A 14,217-nucleotide genomic window follows, 5' to 3' on the forward strand; every position below is an offset into this window, starting at 1 on the left:
TTTTATGGAAAAAAATAAGTATTATTTATTTATTTGCTGTTTATTTATTTATTTGATTCTGTATTATGTTATTGAGACCACTGGGGATTGATCTCAGTTAGTGAGCAAATGTGTGGGGCCACTGAAGGCTAAGCCTAGGTTGATAGGAAGTTTCCACCCATTGTGTGGTCACGGGTAATACTAACCTAATGAGTGGTCTTGAAAATGGATGTCACTGGCCAGGCATGATGGAGCGTTGGAACCGCATGAAGTCCTTGTTGCTCTGGCAAAAGCAGCTTTCAAGGCATGTTAACAGTGGGTCTTTTAAAATGACTGTCATCTGGTTAACGAGTTTTGCTGCACATGGAAATAATCTGACAGTAGCGTCTCCATCTCTTTTCTTCTGTGATCGGGATCCCCAGAATGCTGGTGAGCTCCTTTCCAACAAAACTGTGGTCAAAGTAGGATGCTGGGGAATGCTGATTTTAGCAAAAGCCTAGTAAAAAAGAGTGGCTTGGCGCAGGAGCTTAAAAAAAGAAAAAGCTGGCTCTTGAATTTTGGCACAGTGCAACCTGTTTCATACCAGACAAATGAATAGGCTTAATCTGGTACCAATTTTTTTTTTTTTTTCCTTTTTACTCCTCAGAAGCGAAGGGATTGCAGACCTTGCTGTTTTAGGGGTACTCTCATGGGAATGTACATAGGTTTCTTTTGGATTTTGAATGACCTAAATAATAAGAGAAGAAAAATTGTTCATTTCCGCTTTTCTTGATGTTTTAACTAATAACTATGAAGGAACCTCCCTGAGAGAAAAATGGGACATTAAGGTGAGTCAGCAGTTAAGATGCTATGTTTCTTTCTTTTTTTTTTTTTTTAAAGATTTTATTTATTTATTTGAGAGAGAGAATGAGAGAGAGCACATGAGAGAGGGGAGGGTCAGAGGGAGAAGCAGACTCCCTGCCGAGCAGGGAGCCTGATGCGGGACTCGATCCAGGGACTCCAGGATCATGACCTGAGCCGAAGGCAGTCACCTAACCAACTGAGCCACCCAGGCGCCCTAAGATGCTATGTTTCTACATCACAGGTAAATGAAGGGCTAATTAACATGTGGTATGGTCAGACATGGTATTTTATTCATTTGCCTTTGGATTACTATGTAATAATTCCAAACATTGCTCAAGATTTATACTTCAATGAGATTTGTACTAAATTTTATAAGAATAAACAACTTTTTATCAACCCAGAGTCTGCCTTTATATCTTTATTGTGGTTTTGCCAAGAAGTAAAAAAAAAAAGTCTTTTGGCCTGTAGAAATGTTGACCCATATTTATACTTATCTGTGAAACACCTCATCTGCTCTTACCATCAACCATTCCCAATAACTGTTTACTTTTGGGGGCAACAATCTACATACAGGAAAAAGATTGCCAAAGAGAGAGGAAGAACTAAATTTCTTTATTTTGCCACCCATTTGGGCAATCGCCTTGAATTTTTATTTATTATATTGGGTGGGGTAGGGGCAGAGAGAGAGAGGGAGAATCTCAAGCGGATACCCTGCTGAGCACAGAGCCCAACAACGTGGGGCTCAATCCCCCAACCCTGAGATCATGACCTGAGCCCAAAACCAACAGTTGGACTCTCAACCAACTGACAGGCACCCTTGGGCATTGCCTTGAAAATGATGATGTTGAATGGGCTCCATGAGGACAAGGGCCCTCAGGTCTCTTCAGAACTGTTTAGAATGCCTAGAACAGTGTTAGATACATAGTAGGTGCTCAATAAACGTTGAAAGAACGGATGAGGATGTGGTTTAGAATAACCACCCTGCCCCCCTCCTGGGAGGGGGGGGACCTCAAAGAGCATGTGCCATGGATTTTGTCACCAGTGTCATTTTTTTAGGTAAGGGACTAATGACCGTGGGCACTGTGCTCTACCTAGACCGGTGTGACTCTTCTGAAGGCATTCTTTGGATAGAGCCTTTAGAACAGTCTAGAGCTACCAACAGCTCTAAAGAGGCTTTCAGGGATGTTTTTACCATTAGAGCTTTGTGGGTGAACATAGGGATTTTCATCATTGAAAAAAAACAGTTCTGGAATGAATAACCACTGGCTTAATTAAATCCTTTGCTTACCATCTTCTGAAGTTTTCCCACAGCAAATGCCTTCTTTGCTCACAGCTAGAACTTTGGGTCTGTTTAAGTTTGGAAAGATCTTGAAAGCAGCCTGCCAAGAGGTTTTGTATGCAAGGAAGAGAAGGTGAATTAGGAAACTTTCCCAGTTTGTTTTATTCCTGAAGCTCAAGTAGTGAGGCATTCTTGAAGGGAAGAGGTGAACTCATTTAAAAAAAAGACATGATTTGATGAGTCATTGGGTCCAATTAATTTCATACCTACCCTGTAAATTATTAGAATCTGGCAAAAGAGATTTAGTATGTTTAAGGAAGATATATGTTTGGGGATAAAGTTTGCACTTTGGTCATTTTACATAGCTGGACGGATCTCTTTCCAGTTAATACGCAAAAAATACGCAATTTAATAACAAGAGTTCTCAGGGTAGAATTATGCTAGGGTACACCAGCAGGTGGCGATGTATCCTGGTCTGATCATTAGGAAAGTGGCTTGGAACGTTAATCTGCTGCTATTCTTTCCCAAAATAAACATTACAAAATTAGCTGGCTGTGCCCTGAACTTAAAAAAAAAAAAAAAAAAAAGCAATAAAGAGTCATCTTTGGCCTCTGTTTATCTTTTCCTTTTTTTACCCCGTTCTAACGTCAGCCTTAGCTCATGCATCTATTCAGGGATAATGATCTTTTCATGAACTGTTGCAGGTTGACTTTTAGAAACAGCATTGTTAAGACGTAATTGTTTCCCCTCTCCACATCCACTGTTTATTAAATTTGCTTTACCACTTGATTTCCACAAAAAGGCTGAGGACCCTCACCCACCAATACAGGTTTAAACCCATTAAGTCTGAAAACAGGTAAAGGGACAGCCACTTTAGACACTGGCAGGCAGAACCGAACTATATTGTATGTGGTACTTAAATTGCTACACTATGGAATTATGCAACCATAAAACTAGATGGATATCTAAATGTACCCGGTAGGAAAAAAAAAAAAAAAAGAAAAAATATGGGAACTCTTCAGAGAGAACTGCAATGCTTTCTACTGGATAAATTATTTGCTGCTCCCATTTCTCTCCACAGCAAGCTTGTGAAGTCGCTGTGGAAAGCACCATGCTTTCTCCACTTGGCAAATCCTACATTTCATTTTGCCAAGGCAGAAGCAGCCCCAAAGCAACATTATACCAAGAAATCCTGGCTCCAATTCCCAAACTCTCTTTCCCCCCAGCCCTACACACCTCCGTCCTCTAACTCTCCCCTGGCAGCCAGGATTTGTGCGTGGCGGCCCCTGCCCTGGGATGAAGCCAGCAGGTGCCCCAGGTGAGCGTCCAAGGCCAAACCCTCTCTCTGCTGGGGTTTGCTGCCTTAGAGAGGGACGGTGTCCAGGCACCTGGACCTGAGTTCTTCGCTCCCGTCAGTCACAAGCGGTCTTTACGTGTTATCAGAAAATAAGAACAAGTACGTTCCATTAAGGAATAAACGTTTCCAGGGCAAGGGGGCGGGTAATTCCCAAAGAGCCTCTCGTCCCGGACGCCTCGGGACCGGGGGAGTGTTCCTCGGCGGTCTCCGGGGAAAGCCGAGTTAGTACAAGCCAGGCTGCAAAGTACAGCTCCCCGGCGCTCGCGGGGCCCTCGGGGGCGACGCTGGGTGGGCCTCCCGGGGCGGGCCGGCTCCCACCTCCCTCCGCCCCGCAGAACTACTTTTTCGCTCCCCCAAACGAGACTCCGGCGGAGGCGTCCGCGCGGCCGTGGCGCGCGGGGAGGCGCGGGCGCGACGACGCGGCCGGGCGGCGAGGGCGGCGAGGGCGCCGAAGGCGGCGAGGGCGGCGGGGCGGCCCCGCGCGCCGCGGAGGGATCCCGGGTGAGGCGGCTTCCCGAAGTCGGAGGGGAGGAGGCCAAAAAAAGTCGGCGGGGGAGGGGAAGAGCGCGCTCGCGCTGGACGCGGCCGGGGCCGGGAAGACAGAACCGGAACCGGAACCCGTGCGCGCGCCTGCGGTCGTCGCGCGTCCCCCGCCGCCGGCGGTCTCCTCCGCCCGCCGCGCGCGCTCCCGCGAGGGCCCCAGGACCCGGCGAGCCGGCCGCCGCGCTCCGAGTGGTCGCCGCCGCCGCGCCGCCGCCGCCGCCGCCGCCGCCGGCCTCCGGGGCCGGTGTTTCGAGGCCGGGCCGGACGGGAACCTCCCGCCCCTCGCGGGAACGGCCGCCTACCGGCGCGTCGGGGAGGAGCCGCCGCCGCCGCCCGTGCGGACTGCGGAAGAGTCCGGGCCTCGCAGGGATGGGGAGCAACCCGCGGCACTGAGAGACCAGGGTCCTGTCACCTCTGGCTGCGGGACCTCCTCCCCCGGCGCCCGCGGTCGTCCCAGCGCCCGGAGCCTGGTGGGGGCGGCGAGGAAGACGAGGGGGGTCCCCCGGCCCGGGGACATGGAGCCGCGCGAGCCTGGCGCGGGACGGCCCGAGACGCGGCCGAGGCTGCGGCCACGAGCGCCCGGCAGCCCCAGATAGAGCGCGGAGAGCTGAGCGCCCGGCCCCGCGGCGGCGGGGACTCGCAGGCCCCCGACTCTCCGGAGGAGGAGCCGACACCCGGCCCCGCGCTGATCCCGCCCCAGCCCCGGAGGGATTCCCGGGCCCCTTCCCCTACGGCTCGCCGACTTCCCTCCGTGACGAAGTTTTCTCCTGGTGCCTTCCCGAGGATTGAGCTCTAGCTCTCGAACTCGCCTTCTGGCGGACTTGCTCGGTTTGTTTTGGGAGATAACCTGTTTTGCTCCGACCTACATCCCCTTTCCTTGACCCTTCCAGTCGGATGTTCTAGATGACTGAGTGGAGTTTTGAGTTGGACGTTTGTGTCCCTTACGGAGTCGGGCCTGATCCCAGAGCACTGGGGGTGGGGTGGAGGTGTTACTGTAAAATGCAAGTTGGATAAAAGGAGGACCTCTCGCCAAGGGCCCCAATGAGTGGCACACAGTCTACTATCACCGACAGGTTGGTATGAAGCTCCCTTTGCGCTTAGCTTCCCCGGATTCGGCCTGACCTAGCAGAGAGTCAGTGATTGCCGATTGCCTTTGACCAGTGAAGTTGACAGGCATAGGAGAGAGGGTTGTTCAGGAGCTCTGCAATTAGACTGGGGTTGCTGCCAAGTTACCCAGTTGATTGAATTTGGAAATGTAGCTTTTTTCCGGAGAGAAACTTTTCTCCAGATTCTCGGCGAAGGGGTAGGTAAAGCCATGATTGTGGTTTTTCGGTTTGTAGCGTGCATTGGGATTCTGTACTTATCTTGGAACCAGAGGAAGGTCATTTTGGGTGAAGGTCAGTGCCCGAAGTCGGCTGGGGTATTGGTGCATCATTGGTTTTCCTCCTGCCCTGTAGTTCTCTAGACACTGTTAGATTTTAGGAATTGCTGTTTGTGAACTTCATTCTGAGACTTACTGCATGATGATTTTTGAACTTGGTCTTCTTTGAATATTGAGCTGCGTAGTGTTTATGATCTAATAATTTTCCAGAATGTTGAAATTACTAGTAAATCACAGGCTCTTGCTGGAGCTAAAAAGGGGGGAGGGAAAGTCATGGGGCTTGATTTTAATTGCTGCATTTTTAGTATTTCATCTTCCAGAAGCATTTGCATTTAAGGGATACAAACCCTAAGCGAATTAGGTAGTACAAGCATGGCAGGTGGATTCGTTGAGTTCTGTGAGTGAGTCCTTTCTACTACTTACCTATGTTGCCTGGTGGTTGGTGAATTGAGCTAGACTATGTGGTTTAAATGGAGCTTCTTTACTCTTAAGGGTTATTCTTTGGAATATTAGGTTAAACAGTAAATTCCTTTACTGTATTTTATTTCTCAATTTCATTATGACATTGTATGCTGGTTCCAAATTTCAGTCAACCTTTTTTTTTTCAGGTCAGTATTCAAACCATTACATCATTTAAAAAAAAAAAAAGGATCAAATAACTGAATTAGGGGGCCAAAGAAAGCACTTTGATGAAAAGCGCAACAATAGTGCTTCTGCAGAAAATAGTTGAATTTCCTAATAGGAGAGTTTCACCCAATCGTCAGACTCATTTGTTGATTTTAAAAAGGCCAAATTCCATTATCGTACCATAACAGCTACTCCAGAAACAGAACTTCCTCTTCCTGTTGATGCTTTCCAGTGTCACGTGAATGTGCACCTAAAAGATTCCATTAAATATTTAAACTATATTCTTTGTTTGTGTATTTTTTTTTTAAATGCAGTTTAGTTTTCAACTTTTCAGACTGTACCCGTAACAACGAGTAGCAACAATGCTTATCCCAATTTCTTCGGGTCATCCCCATTCCTGTTCCTTTTAGGGTGTTTTGCTACTGAGAAATCACTGTAATGGGTTTGTGGGTAATTGTTTTTATTTTCCTGGTTCATTCAATTCTGGCCCTCTGTGTTGAGCCTTTAGACAAGAAGTCTTATTAGGAACTAATGTAGTGTAGGTAGTTTTTATTGTCATACTAGGGGTGGTTAATTTTGTAGAAATAGAACCTAGGGTCACCTGCTCATTTCACATGAAAATCACCTGATAGCACCCACATAATAACCTTCTTCCTCTCTGCTTCTCAGAGATTTTCTTGCCTTTTTTTATTATCTTGGAAATAAAATCTCAGGATTTGGGGTTTTTTGATAAGTTAGATGGGGGATAAATAACACAGGAAACATGCAGTCAATGAATGTTCTTTGCCAGGCCCTGTGCTAGGCACAAAGGATTAAAAGACGGGTATTCTAAGTATAAGATGAATCTGCAAATTGGTTTGGGTATTAATATCCTTGAATTAGTTCAGGTGCTGGCTGATTTCACATACTTTTTTAAATGGGGAAGAAAAAACTTTAAAAGCCGCTTAATTTAATATGCATTGCAGAGACAGTATGGATACCTGTATCCTAGGAATTTGTACTAGTTTTTGGTTTTTTTTTAAACAAGATTATTCTTGGGTGACTGTTACATTTTCTTTAAACACATCTTACTCTGTAAATATCAAGCATTCATTTGCTCACTGGGAGAGTAGTTGTCCCTGATTTGAATATATGTTGGGGGTGAAATCTGGAAGTGCTGGTTTATTTTTTTTCCGGGGTACCTTAACAAAGTTATGAGTATAGAGTAGTTCTTAGCTTCTTCTCAGCTCTATCTACCTCATTCTCTTTTCTCTCTAATTCCAGTGTCCTCTAGATATATTTTGCTGATTCTAGAGCTATTGGCAAATTAACAGTGCCAGTAAAGCTTTTTAAAGATCCTTTCAAGTTTGAAGTACTGTATGTGGTATGGCTTTGTTTTGTAGAGTGTGCAGACCCACCAGGCCAGCTGTGTGAGTTAGAGTTCTTTCATTGTGGTGCTTCTGACTACAGAGTCTGTCTGTCCTCATTTGAAATCAGACTAGCTGGTTTTGGGCGTTGTTCTGTTTTGCAGTTTGCGGCAGGCGACACATGGCTGAACAAGATAAGAAGGGTTTTATTCTTGTGTTAGGGACGTGCTGGGGCTGGGATGGAATTCAGCTATGTTTAGGCTCTGATTGGTCACTGTGGATACTCCAAACTCTGTTATATCCTGTTATTATTTTACAGTTAAATTAACACATTCATTTACTCCCTTCTCTTCCTCTTCATCTTCTACTCTCCAGATCCCTTACCCCCTTCCCCCTTTTTAAGAGGTGTATTCATCAATTTAAAATCCAAACTATGTTCATGGTAGCGACTGTTTTTATGTAGTGTGTCTGAATAGTGGTTTTTTTTTTTTTAATCTAAGCAGCTTATGAATACCATCTAGTGTCTTGCTTTGTAACTTCCGTGAGACGTATAGTTTTCCACTTCCAGAATCAGCACTTGTAAAGTGGTGGACATATCTGATTGCTGTTCTTCAGTTTGCATCGATTGCTTTATTCAGTCCTGAAATACATCCTAATTGTTTGCAGTTCTCTTAGACACCTATCTTCTGTCCCTGAAAGTTTAGGGGTCTTATGGCACTTGGAATTTCTTCGGAGAGATAGGGGAGAACGCCCTCTCAGTGGATTCACTAAATGATTTCAGGCTAGATTCTAGAACAGTGAATTTTCAGGGACGATACAGGTGGGGTTTTGTTGTAAGGGTCTTACTTGAAATAAATGGATCTTTGTTTGGTCTAGGACTTACCTAGGAACTAGTGTAGTTAGTTTTGATTGATAGATAAACAAAGGTTTTTGATTTATTGGCATTTTCTTAGTACCAAGTTCAGGTGTAAAGTTGTTTAACTTAAGCAAACTTCTGGTGAGTGTGTAAACCTGTGACTTTATATGCATATACGCAGTAATTGACATTTTCATCCAGGTTACTTTTTCTGCCATCATATAATGCTGTTGATTAAAAAACAAAACAAAACGACTCCTGTATGTGTACCATTTTCAAGGTTGCCTGAGTCGTCTGCAAGCTTAAATTATGTGTACCATTTACTTGTAAAGTCAGTCATTTGATAAATACAAAATTGAGATTAGGGACTAGGATCACAGTGCTAGCTTTACATTCAGTTTAATGTTCTTCCAGTGCCGTATAAAATCCTGGTTCATACGGACATGCAGTAGTACAGTCCCTTGTACACTTTTATAGGAGTCAGCATGTACAGGACCAAGTAAACTTTTAAAAGAAGTGCAGAGCTGTAGTCTTCCTGCTGAGTGGCACATTTATAAGATGTTCATATTTATTTGGTGAGGTGACAAGAGAATCTGTCTGAATCACTATAAAAATACGGTAATCTGGAAATGCTTAACGCATTGGTGGTTTATCGTTAAAATGTAATAAATGACACCAAGGTAACGTACAGGATTTTTTAACTAAATTTGAATTTTCAGTTTAAAAAGTGAAATTTGAGACACACTTTGATAAAATCCATACAGGGTGGATTTTACATATTTTTCTGTGGAGCATTATGATTCCAGAGAAAACAGTCAGAAAATCTTTGAGTGAGCGTATGTGGTGAACCTCTTCTGAAAGCCATCTAGAAATGGGTATGAATTGCCTACCGAACTGATACGGGTCGAAGAAAGCAGGATATTTTAATGGTTTTCCGGAGGTCATTGGAGAGACTCTTACGTTATGGTTGTCTGACAAAATTATTAGAAATGTTTCTTATCATATAATTTGCTTATCTCCTAGAAATTGACCACGTCACATTTCCAGGAACAGGGAGCTGGAGCATAACTTCTTTTAGTCTCCTTTGTTAAAACTTGATGATGTTTTAAAGTTGAAAACATTCTCTTTTCCCTTTTAATAATTTAAGAGTCCTCAAAATAGTGGCATTTGAACTGAAATTTTAAAATGAGCAAAATTATAAATATTTTGTTTCTTTTTGAGTAAAATACTCTCCTGTATGTAACGATATCTTATTGCAGTGTAATTCTTTAACATTTATAATGTTTTGACTCCCAGTAGGGCAGATCATCATTTACATTTAGGCAACTCATAGAGTTTAAGTCAAGATTATAAAACTGGAAAGGAGAGACCCATGATTTTAACCTAGATTTTCTGATTCTCAAGTCCCCCCCCTTTTACTTTAAATTATTGTCTTTGTATGTGCATTATTTTTTTCTGTCCTACTTTCCTTTAGTAATTTTCTGATCTGGCCAAGTTAGTGTTGGCTTTTTCTCTTATAAGATGTTTTCTAATTATCTATTCTAGAGGATCAAGCTCTGGTCACTTCCTCACGAGACTGAACAACAATCTGATTGATCTAGTAGTCAGGAAGTTTTTCCTGATCTTTAGCTCAAACTTTTAATTTGTCCTGTTACTTGTATATACTTGCTGTAGCAGGCTAAATAATGCTGTCATCCCATTTTGTGTTTATACAACTCTAAATGGTTCAGACAGTTAACCAGCACCCTTTCCCTACCCCCACCCTTATTCTTTGCTTAGCCAAGTTGTATGTTCTATTGATTTGTCTAAAAATCAACCTGTCCCTCTTATTATTATTAATGTCTTATTAGCTTTTCCCCAATTGCTCTCCTAGTGCAAAATGATTTTTTTCCTCAGATGTGCTCCTAGGACAAAATGTCTGTATTTTATCTTTACCCATATTCTAGAGCAGCAAGTTCCAACTTCAGTTTAATGTAATCAGGGGGGCTTTAGTTTTCTCTAGGCATAGCCCAAGATAAGCACTGAAGAGATTCTGAAGTTCATTTTAATTCACTTTTAAGTTAGATAGTTTTTAGAATGGATATGGGAGATGTCATGATCAAATAAAACAATAAATTTATACAAACAGCATAATTACTAAATCAACTAAGCAATTACTCATGTTATAAAAGGCTTCTTTACAAAGCGATTCTTTTAAATATGAGTGCCCCTAATGTAAGAAGTGTTATCAATTATGTGACAAATGGGTAGCAAACAAAAATAATAAGCATTAGGAGCCACCCTTGGTTGAAAATCAATCAGAAGTGAAGATAAAACATCTCTGAACTTATAAGTAAATGAAGAGATGTGATTGTAGCTCTGAAGTATCTGTTGGAATGTGGTGAGATACATCTGGAAGTTGTTATATTTTTTTTTATTTTTATTTTTTTGCAGAGGTTTTTCAGTCTCACCTTAAATTGTATGTCACTTTTCCCATTTTTTTGTTCATTGAGTTTTGCCTTATTTTTTGTTTTTCCCCCACATATGAGTGAAAAGGACTTCATCTGCAATACTTAGCATTATTTTTCCCGTGAAATACAGTATGGTTAAAATTGAAATAACATTTTACTTTTTTGCCACTGTATTTATACGAACTACTACTAATGATAAGAGGCCATAAAAGAAGGAAAAAGTGCATATTTAAATTGTAAAGTACAATAAGATTATAGAGCTCTTGAATATTTTATTGATAGATCTTTTTCATTGATAGTAACTTAGTTTAAAGTCTTTGTTCTTTTGTATTTTGCTAGCAGTTTTGTTTCCTCAAACTTTAGAATTTTGGAAACATGCCCAAGTTAGGGCATTTTAATTTTTCAACTTAGAATATGTGGAATGCCAAGATAGCCATATATGAAGGATTTTGTGAGGCAGCTTCTAACTCCAAGAGAACCCTATGAAGCTAGTGCCTTAGAATAATTTTTAGCTTTTTGATTCTATGGAGGTAACACATGATGGTCTGAAGGTCAGAGGCTTTACCTAAATTGCATAAGCGTACGTTTGTTGACTTTCAGTAAAAGAAGAAATATACTAAGTTTGCCTTATTGAATCAGCATGCACCAATGCAGCTGACAGTTTAGATTCATACCAAAACAGGATCTTTTACTAATTCAAATGCTGAATTCTGGTTTTTGAGATCATAGTCACATGATAGGCCTGGGTTTCTTCCCAGTGTTGAAAGACAAGCAAATCTAATGGCCAATGAAAAATTAGATTTCCTGTCTTGGGACTATGAGTAACAATTCACGAAGAAATTCACAAAGAAATGTAAGAAAACCTGGTTTAGTTAATGCTTACAATTAATTAGCCACTTGCTATACTGCTTTTTCTTTAATGTTATAAAACCTATTCTAGTCATTTAAAGATATTGCTCTGAGACTACAGTTTTGGTCAAGTATTTCATTTAAATGTTCATTTTAGGTTCACACCCTCAAGAAATCAAAGAGGATTTTATAGGTCATCTTTGGATTCAGAAAATGTAGATTTTATATATATTGTTGAAAAACTGGTGATTTCATCAGCATCTGAAGAAGTTACATGTGAAATTGATCATGTAATGCAGAAGTTGGCTATATCTTGTCTAGAAGAATAACAAGTCCAAAATACAGATCATTCCCAACTAGCAATGGTTTGACTTTAAGATAATGCAGAGGAGATATGCATTCATTAGAAACTGTACTTTGGATTTTGAATTTTGATATTTTTCTGGGCTAGTGGCATGCAGTACAGTACTCTCTCTTGACGCCGCTTAGTGGCAGCAGGCCTGTTGCCCTCAGCCATATGATCATGAGGGTGAACAACCAATATACTTAAAATCATTCTGTACGCATATAATCGTTCTATTTTTTACTTTCAGTACAGTATTCAGTAAATTACATGAGCTATTCAACACTTTGTTATGAAATAGGTTTTGTGTTAGATGATTTTGCCCAACCATAGGCTAAGGTAAGCGTTCTGAGCACGTCTCAGGCTAGGATAAGCTATGATGTTCAGTAGGTTAGGTGTACTAAATGCACTAAATTCAACTTACGATATTTTCACCTTACAGTGGGTTTATTGGGACATAACTCTATCATAAGTCAAGGATGATGTCCATACTTAAGTACATATAGCAAATCTCTTGAAGGGGCTTAGACATACCCTTCCGTAGATTTTAGATGGGTTATCTGCCTGTGTTCCAGACACAAGGTGGTATGATGTGGTTTGAGGGCACTCTGTGGTTTAACTCAGAGGAAGTGGTTCTTGCGGGTGAAGGTCTGATCTTTTCAGAGATTGTTGGTGGCACATGCAACGTCAGCTTATTTCCTGTTTTATTGGCTGTTTGGGTAAGACCTTCTCAGAGCAAGTACTGCTGAAGGGGTATTTAAATATTTTGTAGTGGCAGGATAGATGGTTATAATGTTGTATAATATCTACCTCTCAGGTGATATGAGGGTTAAATTAATGTTTGTGAAGTGCTTTGAGATCCTAAGATGAATAGTGCAGACATGTCCCTAATCATGTTTGCAAGTTATTGCTATGTTCAGATATTGCTCAAATTTAAGGAAAAACATGTTCATGCAGTAAAGCGTTGCTGTGTGGAACTTGACTTTTGTAACCATTCAAGTGTTGTTTAATCACTGTAAGAGTCATGGTTAGGATTTTTTCCTTTTTTTTTTTTTCCTTCTAACTCTATAATTTCACCCTACATGGGTTAACTTAATGGAGTAGATATCTTGTCTATAGTACTGGTTAAAGCTTTTTTACAAAACTTAATGGTTCGAGCATGCTTCCTCACTAGTTTAACTGGCATACTAAAATAATAGAATTTAGAGAATTTCCTTTGAGATCCGTGGTTGACCCACCCATGTACAAAACCCTTTGTTGGCTTTGCTGGAACCTTAAGATGAACAAACTGATCAAATTGCAAATGTCATAGTTCTGATTTTTTTTTTTTTTTTTTTGCCTTTGCATGTAGCCTTTGCCACTTAAAAAAATTAACAATGAATATTTTCGGGGAAGAGGCTTTCTTTAAAGCTACATTGTCAACTAAGTTTTGAGTTCCTCAAGGGTAGGAAGATAGTTCTTACTCATTTTTAAGTAATTATTATTTGCTTTATTGTATTTTTGTTCCTTTTTTAATATTAAAAAGCATAATGAAGATAAAATAGCCCAAACTATTCAAGTACTCAGACAATGTTGTTCAGGTTAAAAAAAAAATACACAAGAAAATTCAAATGATATATAATGGTAATAATAAAGTCTCCCTCTGATCTTACCTCTATCCCCATACACCTACCACTTCTCATACTCTCCTCAGAAGTAACCATAGGTAGGTTTTTTTGGTCTATCTTCCAAAACATCCTTACAAATATAGCAGCCTATTATTTTAATATTCTTTGTATCTACCCCATAGTAGGTATATCTATCAGTTTCTGCGAGGTTGTGCTACCATAACAACAGCTTCAAATTTCAGTGGCTTACAACACTGGTTTATTTCTTGCTTACATTACACCTTGTCAGCTGTGGATTGGCTGCAGCATTTTTGGAACCCTGGCTGAACGAGCAGCCCCTGTCTGCATATGTCATTTGCATGGCAGAGGGAAAGAGCAGGAAAACTGATGCAAACATGTAGGGTCTCTTAAAGCTTCCCCTCAGTCATGGTGTATCTAAATCATTCACATATCTTTGGCCAAAGCAAGTCATATGGTCAAGCTCATTGTCAGTGTGCCAGGGATGAATGCTCCTCCCACAGGTGGCATTGCAAGTCACATAATAATGGGTAAGGGTGTATAATCCTCTTAAGGAAGGGGAGAGTAAAAAGTTAGGAACAATAACATAGTCTATCACAGGAAGTGCTCAATAAATGCTTGTTAGATGGGTTGTTTTGAATCTGTGTAAGTTTTTTTTTTTATTCTTATGTTAATCCCCATACATTACATCATTAGTTTTAGATGAAGTGTTCCATGATTCATTGTTTGTGCATAACAC

At 41.3% G+C, this 14,217-nt stretch overlaps 1 protein-coding gene across 1 annotated transcript in view; it reads left to right on the forward strand.

The window, feature by feature from the left end:
- Positions 1–4,671: 4,671 nt before the first annotated feature.
- ARHGEF12 (Rho guanine nucleotide exchange factor 12) overlaps positions 4,672–14,217 on the forward strand; it is a 145,807-nt gene continuing 136,261 nt past the window's right edge. Inside the window, exon 1 of the mRNA XM_035009149.1 lies at positions 4,672–5,074. Coding sequence (XP_034865040.1) covers positions 5,043–5,074 — 32 coding nt within the window. The 5' untranslated portion in view covers positions 4,672–5,042. The remainder of the gene's footprint in view (positions 5,075–14,217) is intronic.

This window comes from Mirounga leonina, unplaced genomic scaffold (genome assembly GCF_011800145.1).
Source record: "Mirounga leonina isolate KUSES-001 unplaced genomic scaffold, KU_Mleo_1.0 Mir_153, whole genome shotgun sequence".
Classification (NCBI taxonomy): Eukaryota; Metazoa; Chordata; class Mammalia; order Carnivora; family Phocidae; genus Mirounga; species Mirounga leonina.